The sequence below is a fragment of the Abrus precatorius genome, unplaced genomic scaffold (genome assembly GCF_003935025.1).
Source record: "Abrus precatorius isolate BTA unplaced genomic scaffold, Abrus_2018 Scaffold10, whole genome shotgun sequence".
NCBI classification, from domain to species: Eukaryota; Viridiplantae; Streptophyta; class Magnoliopsida; order Fabales; family Fabaceae; genus Abrus; species Abrus precatorius.
In genome coordinates, this window is record NW_020874292.1 from 34514141 (window position 1) to 34535664 (window position 21524).

Sequence of the window (21524 nt, forward strand, 5' to 3'; positions counted from 1 at the left end):
ATATTTCAATGGATATATTTATATTTTTAAAACAATATAAAACAATTTTGCTGGGTATTATTAGTTTAATTAGTCTCGACTATTGTAATACTTTTGAATAGAAAAAAAAAAAAAACTTGTTTTTAAAAATTGAAAAAATTAAAATAAAACGAATAACGTTAAATTAACACTATCATTACATTACATATAAGATAGCCTAATATGCTATCATTAACAGAGATAAATCAAAATTAGTAGCAAAAGAATAATTTATTAAACGTGTAATAAATTAAAAAATAATGAAAAATAAGAAATTAAAAAATTATAGAAGATAAAAAAAATTTTAATTAATAACTTCTACTCTAAACTTACCTTCTAAAGTATATGTCCTACACTTATAAGAAACCAAATAGAAACTCTTTGAAAATGAATTTATTTGAAAATAATTTCATAATAAAAAATAGAAAATAGTTTCCAAACCTTGGCAATGATCCAAGTTAATGCAATTTTTTTTAGGTAATTGTTTGAAATAAACGCTTGGCACGTGGGAGGTTGTGAGTTGATCCAGATGGGGATGTTTGGAAGGGAGAAGGGTCTGTTGCAACATTAGAATCGGAAGGACTCAAAGAAGACACCAACCTACTAGCCATGGCGGCTTCTGATCCCAACAAATTGATCTCCAAAGCTGATAAGCTGTATCTTCTTCTTCTCTCATTTATTCATCATTTTCGTATTCTTCATATCACTTTTTTGTTTTTTCTTTTTCCGTGGGAAAAATTAAATTAAATTGATGCAACATACCAATTTGTTTCTTTGGTTGATTTGTTCCATTGATGTGATCTAATTACTGTCTGGTCATGGAATTGGTGTTGATCGAGTACATATCTTCATCCGTGATATTACCAATTACGAATTTCGAGTACTTGAGGAGTACATTACTTTGGTTTTATGCTTTTTTGTTTGTTTTAAGTTGTGTGAGTGAATCAGGGTATTTACATCTTATTCTGAATTTGATATTACCGATTATGAATTTCGAGTACTTGAGGACTACATTATTTGACTTGATGCTATTTTTTTATTTGACGCCCGTTGATATTAGGGTATGTTAGGTTGTTTCTCTTTTCATGAACTGTATATTTACCTTTTATTTCTTTTTACTGCAGAACACGACTCAGTCTCACGAGGTGGAGTGCAGATTGGAAAAATGCTACTGTTCTTTATGAGCAGGCAGGTAAAGTGTTCAAGGTTTCTAAATATTTGATTGTGTGCGCAAATTGCAAATGATTTAGTGCTAAAATTAAATTTTGGAGAAAAGAGGGGTCTATGCTAAATTCTTATTATTCCGCCGCAGCTAATGGGTTTAGAGTTGCCAAGGACTATGAGAAAGCCAAAATAGCATTCGAGAAGGCTTCGAAAGGACAAGAGATGCTTTCTTCGTATCCTCATATGATATGATTATGTAGTCTCCTAAAAAATTTGTTGTGGTCTTCTGTAATGTTATTGGATTCTGTGTGTTAAAATGTCTACGTGGCTTTCCTTGACAAATGAACCAGACCTTGGGATGCAGCTAAGCACATGGAATCTGCTGCTGCTCTGGCAAAGGATCTAAGCCAGTGGCAAGAAGTAGGGGACTTCTATCGAAGGGCATCTGAACTGTACATGGAGTGTGGGAGACCACAACCTGCATCAGATGCACTTGCAAAGGGAGCCCGGTAAATGGATTATTTATCCTCTTACTTTGCATCAGAACGCCATGTAACCAACTAAGTACTAACCCTTAAAATCTGGTGAAATTCATAATGTGAAAGCTCCAATTGGCTAGTATATGGTAATGCCATCTTAATCAAGTTATATTTATTCCATGGCAAAATCAAGGAGGCTAAATTCTAGTTGTAGTTTATGGATTCCTTTGATATATTTGGTAGGAGTGCAATGCTTGCTTTATTTAGTCACTTTCACATAATAGTGCATTACTGTCCATTAGGAAATTATTTATATTGTGCTCTCTCTTATAATATTATTACACTATGCTTCATAATACCTTCCCCCCTATGTAGTGCTTTGGAAGATACCATGTCTGAAGAAGCTATTCAGCTGTATACAGATGCTTGCACAATTCTTGAAGACGATGGGAGAGAACAAATGGCCTTTGATCTTTATCGTGCTGCCACTAATGTTTATGTAAAGCTTGAAAAGTAAGTTTTCTTAAAAATTGAGATAATGTACATTTTGATTGTATATAGATTATGAAGTGAACTTATCTTTTTCCAATGTTTTAGAAACACCTACAGAGCATGATCTCTGTCGAAGGAGAAGAAAATATTATCATAATCATCATTCATGTTGAAATTACACATGAAATTTAAACTGAAGAAATACAGTGATGTATGTAGCCAAGAGAGAACTTCTTTATAACAATTGACACCATATATGTAAAACTAAATAGAAGAACAATCATAAACTAGAAGTTTTACCAGTAGTTGCTTAGGTGAAACCTCAAAATTTATGGCATAATGCGAATAAAACAAGATGTACTAGGTTCTTGGATTAGCTCTGGTTGACTACGTTTTCTAGCTTTGGTAGAAAGTAAAGACAATTTTTTTTATTTTTTTTTTGTGGAAATGTGGAATTTATGCTACAGTTTGGTGCATTTAGCTATTCATGCATTTTTGAAGGGGATTTATTTGAATGAGAGATGTCTCTAGGATAAGATTAGTCTAACTTGGTTTCCACTTGATGTAAGGCTTGTCCTTTTTGAGGGGTTTGCATAGTTTTTGTAAAAATCTTCTCTTTATCTTAATGTGTTTTTTCTTTTTTGTGTTAAAAAAATCATGCCAACCAGTTAGGCCAGAATGGCTGCTTTTGGAAGCTGAATTGATGCTTTTTGGCAGAATGTTAATGCAGAACTTCTTTTCATAAGTGCTAATTCTGAACATTTCAATTCATGTATGTTGACTTGCATATTTTCATGTGCATGGTTTCATAATACACAGATATACAGATGCAGCATCTTTCATGTTGAGATTAGGCTTGGCTGCTGACAAGTGTAATGCTACCAATAGTCAGTGCAAGGTTTGGACTATTTAAATTTTGTATTGTGTTGTAAGACAAAGCCTATATCTTGAAAAGGAAAGTAATTGGTTTTACGTTGGCCTTCTGAGTAAATATGCTTGTACTTAGTAAGTATGACATTGAGTGGTGAAAACTGTGACATTGGTATATTTGGTGTATTAAGTAAGTGTATTTGCTTTATTATGTTTTTTGAGAAATTCTAATAACACTTTCTTAAATACTCTTTATTATTATTGACTAAAATTCATTGAAAATCACAAAAATCATGTGGGTCTCATTCCTAATTTAATGTTTCTCACTTAAACTTTTGCAATTTCAATATATTTCAACCAATAAATGAGAGTGTGTTAAAAATTGTATTCCTAGCACTCCTCTTATATTTTCTCTTGTTTGGTAGACTAGATTAACACTAGCTATTCATAGCCTATGTTGTGCTTTATTCCAAATTTTTACATAGCCAGTTTCAAGCCAAGATATAAGAGGAAAGTTGTGTTAGGCAGTTGACGGAAAACATAAAACTTTATCTGAAGTTTATGATATGACGTGGAAAAATATTATATTTCTTTCCCAAACAATTGACGTCTTTTAAACAACTGCATAACAGCCGCATCATTGTTACCCTGAAAGTGGAGGATTGTTTTCATGTTTGGGAATCATGTGCTGAAATTTATATATTTTTAATTTTGTGATAAGCTTTATCTCATATACCTTGTCATAAATGCAGGCGTATCTAAGTGCAATTATTATCTACCTTTATGCTCATGACTTTAAGCAAGCTGAGAAGTGCTATAACGACTGTTCTCAGTAAGTTTTTGGCTCCTCCTTGTAAGCTGTCATGTACCTGGCGAAACGGGTTTACAACCCTTAGAGGTAGTAAACCCTTATAGCATTAGTGAAACGCGTTAAAGAGCTCTGTAAGAGCTATATAATTGGTTTCACTAATGTATTATATAACCCGGGGGAGGGCCAAGCTCTGCTTTGGTCCACCACCCCTACATGTGATTTGGATCATTATAGCACTTCTATGTGAACTGAACTTATCATCATTCTTGCTGCTGCTGTTATTGGATTTACTTATGATTTTCAACTCTAATTTGATTTTGTTCCATATCATATTCATAGCATAAATCATATAGTAAAATTTCCTCTTTTAGAGATTAATTTTTCTTTGTAATTTATCTCCTGCTCCATTGAATTGATTATTCAAATTGATGAATAAACGGGGGGCCATCAATGCTTGTGCTGTCTCTAGGATTGATGCTTTTCTCAGAAGTGACCAGAATCGTTGTGCTAGCAAGCTACTTGCTGCCTACACGGATGGAGATGTTGAAGAAATCAAACGCATAGCTCAATCAAGTACAATTTCAAATCTTGATCATGTGGTAAGTGATTTGTTTATATTTAAGTTCTTCTTGAACATGAACCAAGTAAACATAATACAATCTAGCTGTAGAAATTGGTGGGCTTGTTGTCACTGTGTTCAGTCCTCCTGTCTCTTAATCCACAAATTAAATAGATCGAAGATTTACCCCAATCTTTTATTTTCAGTCATTTCGGTTTCAAGGATGATGCTACAGTTATTTGTTGATCTTGTTGCTTTGTACATTAGCTTGGCAGAAAATCTCTTTGACTGCCAAAAGTATAATTGGTAATAACAATTGGTTGTTAGCCTTGTTTCATAGCATATCCATATTGCCAAGAACAAAAGAACCCAGTTCAAGCCTGAATTTATCATCGAGCTGCTGTAAATATAAGTGAAAAACACAGCTAGTTGTCACCACTAGGGACCACTTTGCTGATACCTGACGGCCATTCTTAAAATTTCTGGCTTGCCTCGAGAAATTTTTATATAAACTCTACTCTAGCAATGATGAGGAATACGACCTTCTTGCATATGTTCCTAGCCGCCTCAATTCTTGACCTACAACTCGAATCTCCTCAGTTCAGTGTATATCCTAAACATTGATACTCTCTTCACTCTATATTATCCTAAAGCCCAAGAAGAGCACAATGCTTCTGTGAACTACTTTCATGATGATTCAAAGCTCAGCATTACATCTTTTACTGCTTCCAAACAAGTCAGTTCAGTGGCAATCTTCCTAGGACGTTTTCATAACTAGAAAACCGTACTTTTCAAGAGGGGCCTGTGGTTTCAGCTGCTGTTTCCTTGTATGCTTTTACCAGTCTATTCTTTAACCTGCCCCTTCTTTGACACCTATATTTTCTGAACAATGATTATCGATTGCTTTTCAAATTTTATGCAACATACACAATCTTCGACCAAACATATTACTGATACTTTAAATTTTATTAACGTGGTTATATATGTGTACTCAACTTCCCATGACACTTTGGAGTAAATTGTCTGTAGATCATTAGACTTGCGAGGAAACTTCCAACAGGTGATGTGAGTGCATTGAAGGCTGACAATGCTGCTGATGAAGAACTACTGGATGAAAATGACCTGACTTAACCTCTGATAGGAGTGCTTTTCTTTCCGTGTCTATTTATAGGAGCGTTAATGAGCCCATTTCAATTTGATGAGTGAATTGAATTGATCACTATATATTGGTTTATGTATAAAAATATTTTGTTCTTTCGTGATAAATGTGGAATGCGGGAAATAGGAGGAGCGCCTATTTTTTATCCAATTGAGATGGATCACTTGGATGCACTTGATAAATTTATTTTTCTGTGATGACCAAATGTTGGGCACACTTTTATCGTATCGTCGATATGGGTTCAGCTCAAATTCGAAGTGTAGTTACAGAATTTTATCTTAAAACGCGGCATATACAACGACAATCATTTTGATTTGAGAATAAAAATAATAAATTTTGATCATAAAATTATATATAAGTAGTGATGAATAAAAGTTAGTAATTGAATGATCATTAGTACGTGTTTATTATTTAATCTTTACTATTTAAATAAAATTTGATGACCAATCATAAGCGATATCGCACATGGTTTCTTAGTTTAACTAGTTAAACACCTATATCTTATTTGAGGAATATGGTAGAATAGGAGTGTTAATAATCGACCCAATCTCGTATAAAATGCAAAAAATGAACTGAAAAATCGAAAATTGAATTAATGAAATATTGAAAACTACAATTTTATTTTCATAGTTATATGATAGAAAAATCGAATTCTTAAATTGTAACGAGTAATAAATGACATAAATTACCCTTGGGGTGTGTTCAATTGTCACACAACCTCGTTATTGTCCAAAAGCTATACTCCAACCCATTAAATGGACGATGTTGACAAAATACTTGGTAAACTATGTGCTAACCACAATTGATTTACACTCATAAATGCATGGAGGTTGAGATTTCTACGTTGGGGTCAATGTTTAGTTCCTCTGGTGACCCAATCACTACCTTCGCCTTTCATGTTCACAAGATTATAGGCATATGACCTTTAATCCTTTATCAATGAATGACAGAAAATGATACGACAACAGTCCTAAAATGAAGTGTGAAACGAGGGGAGGAAGAAAAAGATTAAAAATAAAAAATAGAAAACAAAAAATGTAATGGATTATATATGGTAGAAAAATAAAAAGATAAAGATAAGTGAATAAAAAATGAATGTAAAAATGAGTAGGCGTAGAAATATAAATACTCATCAATCACCACCTGGTGTTATATCTTATAAGTGTATGCTATTATAGTATAGATTCAATCTTCACCAACCTTCACCTTTGCACCCTTCTTATCACCACTCTTTCTTGCGAAGTTGTAACTATTTGAGCCTAGCAAAAGTTAAGGTTGTGTATTAAAAGAAGAATTAGTGTTTCTCATCACCTTCAGGCTGCCATGCTAAAAAAATGAAGAACGGACTATTTCGCATCCCGTGTTGTTTATAGCAATATTAGTAACATTTTTTCTAATATACTCTTTCTTATTATTAAAATTTAATAAAAATTATAAAAATATAAGAGCAAAATATTAAATTAAAAATAAAAAAAGAGTGAAACTTAGTAATTTTTATAATTTTTATTAAATTTTAGTTAATAATAATTAAAAAATTGTATTATTAGTATTCCTCCCACTGATAGGAAGTTCATCCATGCCTGCATAGTCTATTTTGATTGATAATGTCTCTATTTTCAACAAAACTAACCGTAATCCAAATCTTATAATTTCACACCTACTTTCGATCAGAGTATCAATCACTTTTTTTACCGCTTTCTTTTTTATTTTCTTTGTATCTCTATCTCTTTTCTCTCCACTGACTTTACACCCAAAAAGAAAACTTCAACAATTTTTTGGTTTTAGCATGATTCAATAAAGCATATTTTGTTAGGATATACTTTTGTTCTCTATTACGGTTCACATCGCATGGGGGTCGAGATTAATATTTGAACAAAAAAGAAGAGGTGAAGTGTAATACTAACAAATTTGGAGGAAAGTTAGTGTTGTTTTCTCAGTTGTAAAATAATAAAAAGAAGTAATGCATCGTTGTGGAACTCATAAAAGTTATGTATATAAAAAGATTTAATCAGTTTTAAGTTTATGAACCATTAAAGATGCTCCAAGTGACATAATATGATGGGGAAAAATGTTATGATCCATTCTGCATAATTTATAATGGGAGTGCATGAATAAATTTCGCAAATAAGAAGGAATAATATGGGGCAGTTGGCGTTCAAGTGAATCACAGTGAGAATGATAGAAGAAAGAAACAAAAGAGAAGAAATCCAAGAAACCGAAGACAACACTCGCATTGTTTTTGGATGTGATGGAAATAAACAAACAAATTCAAATTTCCCTGTTCTTCATTTTCATCATCTTCTTCATGGAAATGACACCAACAACGCAGCAGCAGCAACAACAACAACTGAACAACATAATCAACGCCCTCGTAGGCTTCGGAGACTTCGCCACGTGGCTGACCATTCTCTCCACGGTCAACACCACACACCTTCCAGTAAGCGCCACACTATTGGTCCCACAAGACGCCGCCATGGACCTTCCCTCACAGGATCCCTTCCTCTTCCCATACCACGTCGTTCCTCAACGCCTTACCTTCTCCGACCTCCTCCTTTTCCCTTGCCGCACGCGCCTCCCCACGCTCCTCCGCGGTAAATCCATCTCCGTCACCGACAATTCCCCTCTCAACTTCTCCCTCGACGCCACGCCGATCACTCACCCGGACCTATTTTCCACCCCAAACGTCGTCGTACACGGCATCCACTCTTTCCTCAATTACTCTCTCTTCGGCGACGGAATCCCTCCCTCGCCGCCGTTCCTCCCCATCGGAGACGCCATCGGCACAGAGTGGAACTCCGGCGGGTCCTCCTCCCGCCTCAACGACGTCGTTTTCTTCTCCTTTTGTTTCGTTCTTGGAGTACTTGTCTTCTTTGCGTTTTGTTAAAGTCAATTTCTGCATGCACTGATTTTGTGTAATAGAGTATCAGAAACTGTTCTAGCGGTGAAAAATGAAGATTCATTTTGGAGTGTAGACAATGTGGAGCAATTACAATATTGATGCTGCCACTCCTTTCTTTCTTTTGTTCTTTGTAATTGAATAAATAATGTATGCATAATATTTCTTCTTCTGTTCTCTGTTCGTTCTTTTTCTTCTCCCCTTCTTTGATGTTAAGATCGTTGCATTGGAATCATCTTTGTTAATGCGAGGGTGAAAAAGATACCTGAACTCACATTCAGTTTAAAGATACTTCAAAAATCTATTAATAATATTAAAATAGGCATAAATTTAGATCCAACTTGACATAACATAGAGTAGTTTTTGCACTGAAATGCATGCGCTTGTATAGTTATCCCCACATAAATAAACATGCATGCACGTAAACATGAATTCAAATAAACCCTCAATACTCTCATAATAAATCATGTTATGACTTAAAAAAGAGAGAATAATTTCAAGAGTTAAATAGAATTTATCCTATTTAAGTATTTATAAATAAAAATTACTTTTGATGAGACCATTTAACCTTAAACATTAAGTTTGTAAAAAATGTTTAAGAGTATATATATAAAAGTCTAAAAAATTTTATACTTAATCTGAGCCTTTTATTTAATTTATATCTAGTAAAATAATAAATTATAACCTTAAATCAAATAAAAAATTTAAATTTAAGTGTAAAACTTTTTAAACTTATACTAGTGTAAAAAAATATTTTATATATATATATATATATATATATATATATATATATATGAAACTATATAATACTATTTATAATTATTTATAATTTTTTATAAATGCATTTAAAAATGCTGCAAATTAAGCATTTGCTCTTTCAAATACTAATAAGTCATGCAAGTATTACAAACAAATACTATTAAATCGTATAGGTTTGAGCTTTAATTTAACCAATTTTAAAATAATCTGAAAAGAAAATAAAAGAACTCAACAACGCTGATAAAAACTTGATTCTTTTAGTGATATATTACAGTTATATGTAGTTTAGTGAGAAATAGGATTTCTAATGTATTATCCCCGATTAGTGCCCACAGTATATATTAATTTTTTATTTGTTTACCCTGTCAATGGGAAGAGTTGTCCATTCGAAAATGTTTGAACACTCTCCAGCCACGGGAAGGAGGCACCGAATGAGGGGATTTTCTTTTTCTTATGCAATATGGAGAGAAAAAAATATAATTAATAATTTACATATTTGATTAGGTAATTGATGATTGAGCTTTTTTCTTTACTGTGACCAATAATACACAAGAATATAAAAATTATAACAATATTATTAATGCATTTGATTATGTGATATTCTATGATTTCTGATAAAAACTAACAATACACGAGTTTTTATTATATTCCCTTAAACATACGTTTTAAAAACTGTTAATGATTCAATGGCATTTGAGAGGAAAGCGTGTTTATATGTATTGTATTTAACTCAGCTCAGAATAATAAATGCAAATGGATCTTTAACCTAAATAAGTTGTCAAATACAATACTATCTTACTTGACTAATAACCCCTTGGGGTTGCAGAATGGGGGGTAGATTTTCTCTTGCTGTTTGTTTGAGGCCAAGATCATATTCAAAATTCTGAGCAGTGGCATGTGCATTTGAATATCAGATATACCCATGTATTTTCCCTACTTATCATTTATTGTAACAGCGTCATTTGTTTGTGTGTATATACAGAAATTTGGAGAGAAAAGGAAATAAATGTAAAACCTAAATCCTGCTACAGCTGAAGGCTAGACCTTAAAAGGCAAATGTAAAGGAAAGTTTGAAAATGGGTCAGTGCATGGCTTCATCCATCTGTAATTAGGTCACTGATTATGGGCAAGTAGCAAAATTTTATCTCCGCTTCACCCACCAAATTCTTCAGTTTAATTGATCTATGAAAGAATGGACCTAACTAATGACTAAAATGAAATATACTATCCAGAGTCAGAATTGAGATCCTCTAATTTTATTGACAAGCTTTCTTGATCTCATCCATCAATGCCATCAAGGCCACTTTCCACTGAGAGCACTGTTTATCAGAGCTGAGTAACTTATGCATCGTGCTTAACTCAACAGGACTTGCCCTTTGTAGTATTGGTTTCATCTCTTCAAGGGAATGGCAACTTCCTCTTCTGTTGTCCTTTTCTTGCTTAATCAAATTGATACCAAAAATTTTGGTGTTGATATTACCTAGAGAGCTACTCGAACCATATGTGGACTTATCAATGACACTCCCGGAAGATGTAGGGACAACTTTGTGATTCCAGTACTCTACACACAGATGACTGGGATCTTGAGCTTCAATAGCCTGAAAAAGTTTGTCAGAATTAAATAGATCAGAAGTGAGAACATAATTCCAGACGAAAATTCCAGAAGAGCCATTAAGAGTATGTTTGATTTACTTTTTAAAAATAGTTTTTAGTTTTTAAAAATAAATTGTAATACATAGATATTTAACAAATTTGACCATAATAAGTGATTTATTTTAGTTCGACACAATTTGGTAAAGATTTGAATTATGGGAATTAATCCTACATTAGATAAACTATACATAGTAGATATATTTAGCCTTAGCTCAAGTTGGGTAAAAATAAAACAAGTTTTGTGTGTTTTTGTTACCTGAACAGTAGATGGTAAAAGGAAGCCAAACATTCTATGACCGTTTATGCTTTTCAGAAGCTCTAAGGAAGGAATTTCTAGTTCACCTACACTCCTTTGCTTCCTGATTTCATGATGTATTCTTTTCAGAACTGATTCCCAGCATTTATCTGCTGAGGTGTCTGTGAAAGCCTCACTTGGACATTCTTCCATGGTAACCTGAAATAAATTTCACAGCATGAGAAAAATATACTTCAATTAATATCATGTAAATGCAAATAAACATCGCCATAAGAACACGGATATAGTTATACCAACACGTAAGCAACCATAAAGAGGTATTTCAAGATGAAAGGAAACTTCATTTAATATGGAGAAAAATACAGAAGTGAAAAAGTAATCTTCGTGTGTGTATATATATATTATATAAAATCATCAATACAAAAACCCACACAACCTTATCACCTGTTCCTTAAATCACTGGGATAATATCTGCCTATATTCTAAACAAAATATTCTTCAAGTTGAATCTACATTGGAGACCTAGACTACGTTTTAGTTAATATATAAACCAAATGGCATTTGGAAATAGAAATTTGCAACTGAAAACATCAACAACAAAACCTTACTCCCCAGGCGGGTGGCTACATGGATTCATACATTTCACTCAAATAAAACTGGGCGACCATGGTACCCCATAAATTATAATAGACTATTTTCTCATTCATCTAGGAATAGTCAATTCCAGTAGGGTGAATTGACGAATATGCAGAGAACAGCTACGATTTACTGATAGCAGCTCCAAAAGCCGACAAGGTCAGTTGCACTGAGTTTGTTCCAAATCTAAACCTAAAATCAGACAAAGATGACTACAAATTGCAGCTATCAATTAAGCAAGACAAGATCCTCAATTTGAAGACCATTGCAACCCTGAGACTGTGCTCTGGTTGAGTAAATTGACAAATTTTATCTTACAACTACTTTTCCTTCGATTTACTGTGTATGCTACAAAGAAAGGAGATGGCTAGTAAAGGATCAACACACATGGATAAGGACAGAATGGGAAACAAAAGGGAAAGCTCATGCTGATAGTCTGGAGTATCACTGAATGATAGGAAGTGGAAGGTGAGATTTCCGTAATGGAAAGAGAGTAAAGAGGGAAGGATAGGAAGTGTGAAGACAGGCAGAATTCAGTTCAAGAGTGGGCTTGGGAAGAAGTTAGCTTAGGCATAATTTGGTTTCAGAAAAAAAATAAAATTCTTTTCACTTTTAATTACAAAATTGCCACCTTGTTTTTATTTTATTTCCCTTTTCAAACCCTTGTACAGGAAACAAAATGATATTAAGGTGGCAATTTTGTAAGTTAAAGTGAAAATAGAAAATAAAAGCAGGAAACGTTTTCTGAAACCAAACTGTCCCCAAGTTGCTGTAGTTTTCCATTTCTATTTCTTTCTTGATTCACTTCCTGTAATTTCTGTGTTAATTCCCAGTTTTCAGTGATAGAGTCAGTTTATATCATCCTTCACATGCTCAATGGCCAACTTCAATCTTCGAACTAAATGGACTGTAACAGTGGCTGAGCTGGGAGATCAATGATTTCATTACAATGAAATGAAAACCAACAAACTGTGGTGATAAACTAGAAATAACAAAGATCAAGAGACAGTAACATGTCAATATGACATCATTTTCAAACCTAAAACAGAAACAGGGTCAGGAAGGATACCTTGAAAAGAGGTCCCAGAAATCCAGCATCAATGACTTCAGAAATATAGCTACAGATTTTTGTTGGATCAAGAACGCTAAAGAAATTGACTCGACTCTTAAATCCTTCAAAAGTATACCAAAATGTAGAGAAGTCAGTTCCCCAAATAAAAATAATCAACGGAAGAATATAAGCCTAGACAAGATCCTATTGGCCTACCTTTTGGATATATTGTGTGATTACTGCACCAAAGCTTTCCATTAACAACAGATCCCAAACTTATAGGCTGGACAGAAGTACCAAACATTTGCATTAAACAGCTTTCAGCTTTCAAAGGTATGCTTGTATCTTTGGTGTCTATGGCTTCTTTTTTAAATAGATTGTTGTGTTGTTTTCCTGAATCTCTATCCATGTGCAGATCCACCTCAATTTTTCCATATTCAGACGTATAATAATTGCAAACATCCCTTGAACATGATGATGAAAAATCTGTCTTTAGAACAGAAAACGAGTTTGATAGGTTAGCCTCACCACCAATTTCCATGTTGTCTTCCTTTCTGGCCTCTGAACAGCATACTTTTTCCTCTACTGAAGGACCTTTGTTATGATGGTTCTCAGCAATATGCAGCAAACAATTTTCATTTTCACCAGATTTATCAAAATTCAAATCTAGAGAACCTGCCCGTTCCATTTTATCTTTGTTGTCTTTGACCAATTTCTTATCATTATTATTGTCACAATGACTATCTATACTGTCATATGAAGCACTTATGAGGTGAGATTCAGACTGCACTATCTCGGAAGTAATATGACTATTAGGACTGCTGCTAGGTGCATTTAGATTTGACCTATCCTTGGTTCTTGCACAGCCAGTTGAGCTTTCCTTTTCTTCACGACTCTTGATTTTGTATGTGTCTTGCTCAGCAGCTGGTTTATCAACGTAAACCTCATTAGCATCAGTGGAAACCATTTCAAATTTTTTATTTGCCCACATCTCAATAGCAGGTGATTCTCCTTCTAATGCTTCAAGCAAATTTTTTAGCTCATTCATAGTATATCGAAGTAGAACAAATCTTTTGTCCATTCCACAGGAGCAGAACAAATTGGCATGCTTAAGACAAGAGTATCTGTCAAGAGAGCACTCACAACCAACAGCAGATAGGTGCAAGTCATAGAAGCAAGAGAAGCATTCTCTTTCCTTGTACAAATCAAAGTCACTGTTCATCTTCAGCAACTTAAGATGACTTGGAAGACAGTCTAGCCTCTCTTCTTCCATCTTTATCCTTGCCTGTCACAAGGTACAAGAAAAATGAGTATAGAATAAATATCTGAAATATATAACGAGTTCCAAGACTATATCGAGCTTTCAGAATTTGTGAAAGTAGGCATGACAAAGGTGGAGCAGGTGAGAAACTCATTACCTTAATCGCCTTGGTAAGATCTCCATCTTTTCCACAGACACTCCTCCATTTCAAATTTTTTGGAGTTTCCTTCCCAAGGGCTAGCTCTGCAAGGGCTCGTACAGCTTCCAGTGCTGATCCAAATAAGAGCTTGTCATGTGACAATGATGTCTTACGACGTTGTAAGCTGTAAAGCTCAACAGCATTCTGGCCATGCATTAACCAATCAACAGGAGCCACATTAACTGCCTCTGCACAGTTGAAGCCACAATTGAAGCCAGAATGGTATGCCCTTGGAAAGGTAATAACAAATTCCCCAGAATGCTGAACAGTGCGATACACAGGCACTCCCTCAGCTTTAAGAATTGAAGGAGATAACTGAGTAACCTGCTCAAAGGGAAAAATCAAAATCATTAGAATCATAATACAATTCCCAAACTTGGAAGCTGTGTAGTGTACATAGAATGTTAAAATATCTATCACTGATACGAGAACTGAACAAATGAACTGGGGAGCTCTGGGGATGTGCAAATATTAAATATCAGTAGAAATACAACTGAAAAAAAAAAATCAGCCCACTATAGCAGCAATAACAGAGCTGAAAGTTTGTGTTGTACAGAACATCTCATGAAGGATAGTCACGAGAACCATCAAGTCATTAAGATGATGCCAATTCCTAGACACTGTTTTTTCAAGCATACTTGAAGTGTGGTTCACTAGAATCTAATGTAAATTTCAGTTCTTAGGTATAGTAACTGATAATTTCTCTCTTACTCAGAATTTAATACCTAATTAATATGGCATCCACTAAATATTTATATGTATAAAGGCATCTTACAATACTTTAACTGATCAAAAAGTCATCATGATATATAGTTTTCTTAACTTCCATAAGTGCATTGAGCATTCTTAGCAAACTGCACCCTTACAATATACATTTTACATAAACTAAAATCTCATTGCATTCATGAAATCTCTACAAGGAAACTATAAAGAAGCACTAAAGAAACCAATAATTAATAATACAAGTCAACAACCGAAAGCAAAAAGGATAGTACAAGTGTCAAGTGGTAGCAATATACCAGTTCATTTAATAGATTTGGCTGTTCCTCAAATAAATCAGGCAAGTGCTTCCTCATTGCATTTTCAAGTGCTGAAGCATGGCTTCCAGGTACTCCATACCATACTTTTGGGTCACCCCAGTGCAAATAGTTAAGTGAATAGAGGTGATGGTCCTCAACATGCTGTTCCAAGAAGCAAGAAATCATGACAATGTTTTATCTTTCTAGAAAACCGTTAATTTAGAATGAAAGAAATGCAAAATTCAAGATCAACACATACGCTATTAGCTTTGTAATTCAACATTTCAAATATAACATAAGTGGAACCCAAAATATTGAAAGTGCCAACATCTGAGGATTCTATTGAATTAAAAACAATTTAACAATGAAACAGCATGTAACAGCTCCACATTCTCTATTACTTCTAGTTATTTATTTTGTCAAGTAAACCTTTACGTTAAGCATATTACACCTTTTCTAAACTGAATGACAGATATTAAAAATTTTAACCAAACTTTCATGAAAAATAGTAAACTCATTTAACAATCTACTTCTACACACAAATACATACAAAAATAAGGGAAATGAAAATTGGTAATATTCCATGTCATGCCTTAAAGTTCCCCTTATTCATTAATTTAGACTTGGACACTTACCCAGCAGAATGACGAAAAACACATGCCAACATACAGCCATGGCACCAAAACTCCTGATATATCACTTCCTTCAAAACTAAGTACAGAACCTGGCAGTCGGGGAAAGTTATTCAGATTCCAACCAGACAGGGCATATTGATCTGAATCACCATTAATGAGGGATGATGCCTTAGGAAAACCACTTCCAAGTGCTCCAGTCTCCAAGTCAGCTCCATAATACACCTGCAATATAAAAGAGTAACATTATTCGTATCGTTTCGCAAAATTATGAGGCAGTAAAGACTAATATGGTTGTCAATAGACAATGATTCATACCTCAACCTCATCAGTTGGTTGCTCAATTATTCGCCAGTATTCACCTTCAATTTCCTCTTCAGATGGCTCCCATTTCATCTGATAGTTACTGTCACTAACTTTCCTGTCTCCATTGGCATCTCTCAACCCAAAGTAGCATTCCTTAAAAAAATTAGCATATTGCTGAAAGTCTTTAAGTGTGAAGTCCGACCCTGATTGAAATCCAAATTTCTCTTCAGATTCAGAAGTTGCATTGGCAGGCCTCCTACATGTGCCTGTTTTGGAGTGCTTTCTACGTTTTCGTTTCCTTCCCCTACTTTTTTTCCTCATGGGTTCCCTATTTTGAAGCAAATCTATTTGCTGAATACGGGTAGGAAATTCAGCATTTTCCCATAGTTCTTTCTCCTTAAGAGGACAGGGCGGAGCCCAGGAAGCTGGAGGGACAATCCTACATATGCCATGGGCTTCAGCTAGGGGTCGTATCTTTGCTATGTAACTGAGTGTGTCTTCAAATTCCTAATTAAAAAGAGCAAAAATAAGAAACCAAATTACTCAAGAAAAAGAAAAATTTACACAAAAGAAACAATATTAAGACAGTTAGAATAATAACAAGTACTTCAATAGTCGGATAAAACACAGGTGCTTCTTCAATTCTTGGCCGACATGCTTCAACTGGATCCCATCGAGCTGATATCTGCTACGCAGCAACAATAATCCAGCATCAGAAAGAAAAAAGTAAAGAAAAACCAAATATTTCCCTCTCTCCTGATTTCTCTCAAAATATATAGTCATTCATTGTAACTTCAAAACATTCTTTTCTACTATACTATAACAAATAGGTTTGAAAAGCTGAATATATTTATTGACTTAAGTATCTCATTATAGTTTGAATAGGATGAGAATCGGATGATTCAGATTAGACTCACCTCATGTTTATCAAGATATTGATTGCTCGAATTTTTGAACCTTCATACTTAACAGGTTCATGTAATTCGAGAAATAGGGAAGGGGGAGTAAAACAATCTACTTAGAGCTCAGAGAGTTGAAGAGTTAATTCTATCCAGATTTCAAAATTCAAACAAGTGGCTCCTATTTGTTCCAAGCAAGAAAAATACAAATTGTTCGTGGACAAAAGCATAAAGCATGCACAACACGTACACCATACTGCATACCTTTCTATTTCTCAGACTGTCAGAAGACTCAAGTGCATTGTTATTTTTTGTCTTGTGCTTACAAGGATAAGCCTGAAAAATATGTAGAATGTCAAACTTAATTAGCAGTCTCACAAAAAGTAGTCATGGTAAAACGATGAATTGAAGTAAATTATAACTAATAATATTACAATCCAAGTTTATCAGTTTAATGTCAACGAGATTGACCCATAGATAAAAGAAAAAAATGAATGCACACAATCAACAACAAATTATATATGAAGATGCACATTAAAATCAAACTAAAAGACAACATAGAGATAGTCTTGCATTCATATTACAACAACTGGAAATCATGATTCAATTTTCAAAGTTTCTAGTGAAGAAACAATTGCCACTCAATCATAAAATAAGTCCAATCTAATAGTCTAAAATAAGTTACAAATATTGGGAGATACAATCTAGGCCAAAGTTATAACCAGAATCCTATAGTAATTGAGAGATACAAATATTGGGCGCATAGGTAATTCGAAAAAGCTAAACAAAGGCAGTACCACTGTACCAGTCACCACCCCTACACAACATTCTAATCTTTCCAAACCCCATGAAAGAAAGAAATCATTCACTTGCAAAGGTCGGGTACAGAAAAATATTAAGGATTTAGGATACGAGAGAATTAACAACTTAAATCATCCTTCCTAGCAGCAGAAATTAGCTCATCAACTAAACCAGAAGTGTTGAACAACAATAACAACTCTTACAAGCAGACAAATAATATTATAAGCAGAACAAGAAAAGTAAAACAACGGGTGCCAAAATAACAGAAGAACAACAACAATTTTTGAAATTTACATAAGCATGAATAATAAGATGATCAACAATTCTGATCCAGCAAAACAGACGATAGAAGATTTGATCAAAGGGGCATCATCTAAAAATATTCCAAAAAGGCTTGAGAAACGAAGAGCTGCCATACATTGCTAGGGTTTGAAAATCTAACCTCTTTGGCGTCAGAATCTGCAGCCAATTTCAACTGCTCCATTCAATGGAAGATTATGAAACTAATTGAATAATTATGCCTGCAACAAAAACCCGATACCCCTTTAACTAACATCATTAGAGTCCACAAATGATCAAGCAGACAACCCAGAAACAGTTTAATACTTCTCTATTAGCAAACTAACTGACAGAAAATGAAACCGTAAAAGCAGCAAATAGAAATAAAAAGCAAAAAATGGGGAAAATTAAGGGAAAATAAAAAGAAAAAAGAACAAATGCAGAACATCATGATACCCACCCCAATGCAGCAAAAGATAGTTCGGTTCCTCCCACGTTCTGATTGCGTACAAATGAATTAACAAAGAAAATTCCTAAGGAAATCAACACAGTGAAGAAAACCTAAATGCAAATTGAATTTGCATGTGTTGAAAATTCTATTAAACAGCCCTAACAATTACCTACAAATTGCAAAAAGTGCAAAATCCTATGAATCTTGGAATCAAATGCTAAAACATTCACACAGTTTCACGAATGAAAAGCACAAAATTAAAAGAAGAAAATAGAAACAACAATTGACTGAGTAAAAATCCGTAATTTATTTTGACAGGTGGACTGGGAAACAAAATCATTAAATTAATAAATAGAAATAATGAGAAAGATATTCATATAGGTCCAGGTTAAAAAGTGAAAAACCGAATATATTTTTCAAAATATTCTCTTTATTATTTTCTTAAAACGAAGAGAATTAAAAGAAATTTTATTATTTTATAAAAAAAAAGACACAACAAATAAATAAATAAATAATGACGTACCTGAGGGGAGAGAAGTTAAGATACTACGTTGAAAGGTGTGCTTTCTTCTTGAACTCTTCTCCTATTATTATTTCTCTAAAACATTTAAAAATTAAATAATTTTAAATTATAATTTGATGGGATTGAAATTGGAAATGCATAAAATAAAAAGGTGAGAAAAGAAAATAAATAAATAATAAAATTTGATGAGAGAGAGGGTCAAACTGAAACGAACCCGCTCTAACGCACGCAGTATTAACGGAAAGCGGTGAAAGAAACCAACAAAGCAACCAACCTATCTAAACCGTGGGTGGGTCCTCTTCTGTACTTCTTAGTCTCATCATCAATCCCACTCTTTAGATGCACTTCTTCAAAATCATCTGTTAAGACTATATTTGTTTTTTTCTTTAAAGAAAACAAACATATCCTAAATATCTCTTTGGATTTTTATTTTTTTATTTGTGAATTTTTAAAAAATATTTATTTATTTTTGATAAATTTTAAAAATCACTATTTTTTTAATAAAAATATTGTCTTGGACACACTGAAAACTATTAATTTATTGAAAATATTTTTACAAAATAAATAATTGCTTTCTAATTCAAGTTACTATAAGCATATTATAATAAGTTTATGAGATTAAAAAGAAAAAACCAATTCACAATTGGTAAAAGTGAAATTAACTTCGGATATTAATGGAAGGGTTTAAGGATTTGGGTTCTCTGTCTTTTTTTAATACTTTTGTTTTCTACTTTTGAGGCTTTTGTGGCTTGCTGCCTAAGAATATGTCTGAACGCATCATACTTTGCTTCCTTTCCTGTCTCACACGTTGGTCCTCTTCTGTTCTTTCATTCTTCTGACTCAGTTTTTGTTGACTTGTCACTCTCCTCTTCCTCTCTTAATTTACAACTACAAATATAATATACTAATATATGAAATCTACACCTATGAAAGCACTTGTGTATTGTAGAAGTTTCAAGATATTTGAAGAGAAGAAGAGAAATAGTAAATAATAAAAGTGGGTACATAAATACGGCCATTATGAACTAAAAACTTGCATTATCAACCTTTGTTTGGCGGTGCTCAAGACCAATTACCCTGAATTATAGTAATCAAACACATCATATTCTTAAATATCCGCACCAATTAAATCAAGCAAACAAGAGTCCCATGTGTCTACTTTGTGCACACAAGAGACCCATTTCATGAACCATCTATCTTTCCGTCACTTCTAACTCTTGCAGCCTAAGTTAGCCTAACAATAAAATTGGATAGGATAAATTGTTTAGTCAATTGCATTGGGAAATACAAAAAGTGAAGCAAAACGGAACTTTATCATTTTCTCATGAAGTTATAGGGTAAAGAAATGGTGTTTTTGTGTAAGGTAGAAAAACGTACTTATTAGTAGATTATTTATATCTTATTCTAAGGAGTTAATTGAGAACTCTACTTTATAATTTGTGAAAAAAAATATTTTATCTTACGCTATTCAATTAATATTTTGAGATCCACTAAATTAAAATTTTGGTGATCAAATTATATGAACAAAAAATATGACAATAAGACCCATATCACAAATTATAAAGATGATAATACCATATTAACAATTGTCAGTCAGTAAAAAAAAATATGATGTTTAAAAACAATGATATTAAAATAATTTATTTAATTGAAAAAAAAAAGACTAAAATGAAACTTTGCTCAAGTATTAAATTTAACATTAAAAGCTTGTTTGATTTTTGTGTGTATATATATATACAGAGCAGAGAATGATAAACAAAAAGAATTGAAATGAAAATAAAAAGCGTATGATACAATTCTAGAATATATTATTTGTAATCCAATCCTTTAATTAGATCAATTATTTTCTTATAGTTATTATTATGACAATAAATCATCAAAGCTTTAGGCTCTCAAGAAAATAATTTGTACTAGATATGAATATAAATTTTTTAGGGGTCAACCCAAATTGCATGTAACATTAGCATTGTGTCACGGAAACATGAATCTAGCTCGTGCCATAGAATAGCATCCCATCATTTGATGCCTCAAACTTCGTCCAAAGAAATACGAAATTTCATCCTCTAATATGAATTTGTTTTTTTTTTAATAAAAATGAATAAAATTATTTTTAACATTTTTGCATATTTATTTTACTATACAACATAATACTGTCATTGGAATCAATTACGGAAATATCCTATATAATAGTATAGAAATAATAGATTAGATATGTGTACGTGGAAGAGCCTATCCAATTTACTATGTATATCTTCATTTAATTTGTGAAAGAAAACTATAAAAAAAAACAAAACAAAACTATTAACTAGCCTTAATTTGAAAAGCAGTAGCAAAAGAACTGGGAAGCTGAA

General features: G+C 33.2%; 3 protein-coding genes across 6 annotated transcripts; 2 read left to right on the plus strand and 1 right to left on the minus strand.

The window, feature by feature from the left end:
- Window positions 1–469: 469 nt before the first annotated feature.
- Window positions 470–5728, plus strand: LOC113847109 (gamma-soluble NSF attachment protein-like). The gene is made up of 9 exons (XM_027475989.1): window positions 470–674; window positions 1143–1210; window positions 1331–1415; window positions 1533–1691; window positions 2037–2174; window positions 2973–3051; window positions 3776–3855; window positions 4304–4433; window positions 5423–5728. Exons 1-9 carry the CDS (start codon window positions 628–630, stop codon window positions 5522–5524), a joined length of 888 nt encoding a protein of 295 aa, XP_027331790.1. The 5' UTR covers window positions 470–627; the 3' UTR covers window positions 5525–5728.
- A 2135-nt stretch (window positions 5729–7863) lies between these two features.
- On the plus strand, window positions 7864–8436 carry LOC113852352 (FAS1 domain-containing protein SELMODRAFT_448915-like). Its single transcript, XM_027482579.1, has one exon. It carries the CDS (start codon window positions 7864–7866, stop codon window positions 8434–8436), a length of 573 nt encoding a protein of 190 aa, XP_027338380.1.
- Window positions 8437–10085: 1649 nt separating this feature from the next.
- Window positions 10086–19545, minus strand: LOC113864816 (lysine-specific demethylase JMJ18-like). Of its 4 annotated transcripts, none has more exons than XM_027498977.1 (13): window positions 19448–19545; window positions 19174–19248; window positions 18363–18441; window positions 17384–17455; window positions 16828–16905; window positions 16233–16727; window positions 15918–16139; window positions 15283–15444; window positions 14222–14587; window positions 13020–14088; window positions 12822–12925; window positions 11117–11314; window positions 10086–10805 (listed from the first exon to the last, which is right to left on the minus strand). In XM_027498977.1, exons 3-13 carry the CDS (start codon window positions 18402–18404, stop codon window positions 10464–10466), a joined length of 3150 nt encoding a protein of 1049 aa, XP_027354778.1. In that variant the 5' UTR covers window positions 18405–18441; window positions 19174–19248; window positions 19448–19545; the 3' UTR covers window positions 10086–10463. The 4 variants fall into 4 exon arrangements, with proteins under 4 accessions (XP_027354778.1, XP_027354769.1, XP_027354760.1 ...); XM_027498968.1 differs by lacking the exon at window positions 19448–19545 and adding an exon at window positions 19388–19422; XM_027498959.1 differs by lacking the exons at window positions 19174–19248; window positions 19448–19545 and adding an exon at window positions 18660–19061.
- Window positions 19546–21524: the final 1979 nt, after the last annotated feature.